At 44.2% G+C, this 2,356-nt stretch overlaps 1 protein-coding gene across 1 annotated transcript; it reads left to right on the forward strand.

Annotated features, from left to right (window-relative positions):
• Positions 1-1,158: 1,158 nt before the first annotated feature.
• On the forward strand, positions 1,159-1,794 carry LOC130471710 (uncharacterized). Its single transcript, XM_056841979.1, has one exon. The coding sequence runs from the start codon at positions 1,159-1,161 to the stop codon at positions 1,792-1,794; it is 636 nt and encodes a 211-aa protein (XP_056697957.1).
• The last annotated feature ends 562 nt before the right edge of the window (positions 1,795-2,356 follow it).

Raw genomic sequence — 2,356 nt, forward strand, 5'->3', positions numbered from 1 at the left:
TTGTGTGTTGTCCTTTTCATGTCGAATTTGGGGCTGTATTTATAGGGAAGAGTTCGTGGAAAGATAGAATTTTAGAGCTCTAATCCAAGAAGAATTAGGAGAGAATACGTTATCCAGGTAATTTCAGCGCCCAGGGCTGGGCGCCGAAGATTTCGGCGCCCAGAGCTAGGCATTGAAAATAGGGTCTGGGCCGTATTTCCTTGTCAGATTCGGACTCGTGGAATACGGAGTCTTTGAGACTAATTCGAGTCTTTTAGTGCGTATTAACTTTATGACGGAATGCGTCTGGGCCCGTTACGAACTCTAGGCTCGTTAGGATTTTAATTAATACGTAACTCTTATTTTCTAATTATACTAGGAATAGGATTCCTCTTGCAAATTCTATCTCTTTTAGGATTTATGTCGGAGTGCAACACCTAATTCTGACAGGTTTCTATCTTTTATGTCTTGCCACTTTTAGTAACTACCTGTTACGGTAGTTACTATTTTTAGCAGGTTTCTATAAATAGCAGGTTCGGGTGAAATGAAAAGGGCGATTGAGATTCGTTATTTTATAGGAGATGCGTTGCCAAGTGGAGATTTATGTTCTCATCATCGAACCTTCCCTTTCGGGAATGGGGACAAAAGTAGGTGTCTACAACCTCCACCACTCCCGCCTCTCAAGTCTAATCTTGAGACTCTCATGGAGTCGTTTGTGGGGGCGTAAGCCAAGAAGAATGTCCAGTTAGAGGATGGATTCAAGCAATCCAACACTCACTTGAAGATGATTGAGACCCAAATTGCTCAACTAGCTAGCACCATGAAAGAGCAACAAGTGCACACAAGTCTCCAACCCCAAGGTCAAGCACCTAAACAAATGTACTTGGTTGTGACTCGGAGTGGGATGACTCTAGATGATGATGCTAGGCTAGTTGATGCACCTTGTTCTAGGGGTGAGGATCCTAAGGGGAATGAGTCTCCGGACTGTGATATTGCGGAAGAGGAGTCTCATGTCGATGGTGTGAATGATGGTGTTAAGTCGACGGGGACTACTCTTCCTCCTCTCCTAGTTCCACCTCCCCCCTCTCCTCAAAGAATTTCTGGGAAACCATTAGCAAGCTTTATTTGTCCTTATCTTTCACCGAGGCACTCAAACAAATGCCTCACTATTCTAGATTCATGAGAGATATTCTTAGTGGCAAGAGAAGTTGTGAAGCAAAGGAGACCGTGCAACTCACGGAGAGTTGTAGCGCTCTCATTCAACACTCCTTTCCCCCAAAACTCAATGATCCCGAGAGTTTTTCTATCCCTTGTAGCATTCAAAAGCTCAAATTTGATAATGCTCTTTGTGATTTGGGGGCGAGTGTGAGCATCTTGCCATTTAAGACTTATGAGAAGCTCAAGCTTGGTGATCTCTCTCCTACCGCTATGTCATTGCAACTAGCCGATCGATCGGTTATGTTGCCATTGGGTAGGATTGAGGATGTTCCCCTAGTTGTTGGCGAGCTTACTTTCCTTTTGAATTTCGTCGTCTTGGACATTGATGAGGATGCCCATACCCCCATTATCTTGGGGAGGCCATTTTTGGCCACCGCGGGTGCTCTCATCGATGTGCAAGGAGGACTAATCACCTTGAAAGCGGGAAACGCCAAGGCTAGTTTCAAGCTTGCAATTGACGAACATTGTTGCTCTAAGATGAAAAGTTGTGTGAAAGTTGACACTCTTGCTTGTGTTGAGCACAATCATTCTTGTGCTTTTTTGCTTCTAACAATCCTTGTGTTCTTGAGTGTGATTTTGAGATTGATAGGAAGGTGAAGAAGGATGTGCACGAGAGCTCCTTTGTGCAAGGTGATCCCTATGATGACGTCATTACCATTCCCGACACATTCGGGATGGATCTTGATGATGTAAAGTCCCTCACTCTAGCATCTAGTGGTAAGAGGTGTATGAGCAAGAAGTCCATGCAAGGCAATCCTATTCCTAAAAGGACTTGGTTTGGTCCCCACTCAATAAGTGGTGGTTTGGGTAAGTTGTTTGTGCCCAAGGAGGCCAAGAAAGGTTCGTTGACTAGTGTTGACCCAAGGAGGCCAAAATTATGTTTGACCCCCCTTGACTTTTGGGGGGGTCCGTCAAGCTAATGACGTTAAACGAGCGCTACTAGGAGGCAACCCGTGTATTCTTTTCCTCTCTTGTCCCCCCATGAGCTTTGGGGGGATTCGTCAAGCTAATGACGTTAAACGAGCGCTACCCGGGAGGCAACCCGGTTGTCTAACTCCTAGTTTTAGTTTTTGTTAGATTTTGTGCATTAATTTCCATTAATTAGTTTAATTTTCTATTTAAAGGAGAAGCTTGTAATACATTTGCAAAATCATGTTTT

Source organism: Spinacia oleracea, chromosome 4 (genome assembly GCF_020520425.1).
Source record: "Spinacia oleracea cultivar Varoflay chromosome 4, BTI_SOV_V1, whole genome shotgun sequence".
Classification (NCBI taxonomy): Eukaryota; Viridiplantae; Streptophyta; class Magnoliopsida; order Caryophyllales; family Amaranthaceae; genus Spinacia; species Spinacia oleracea.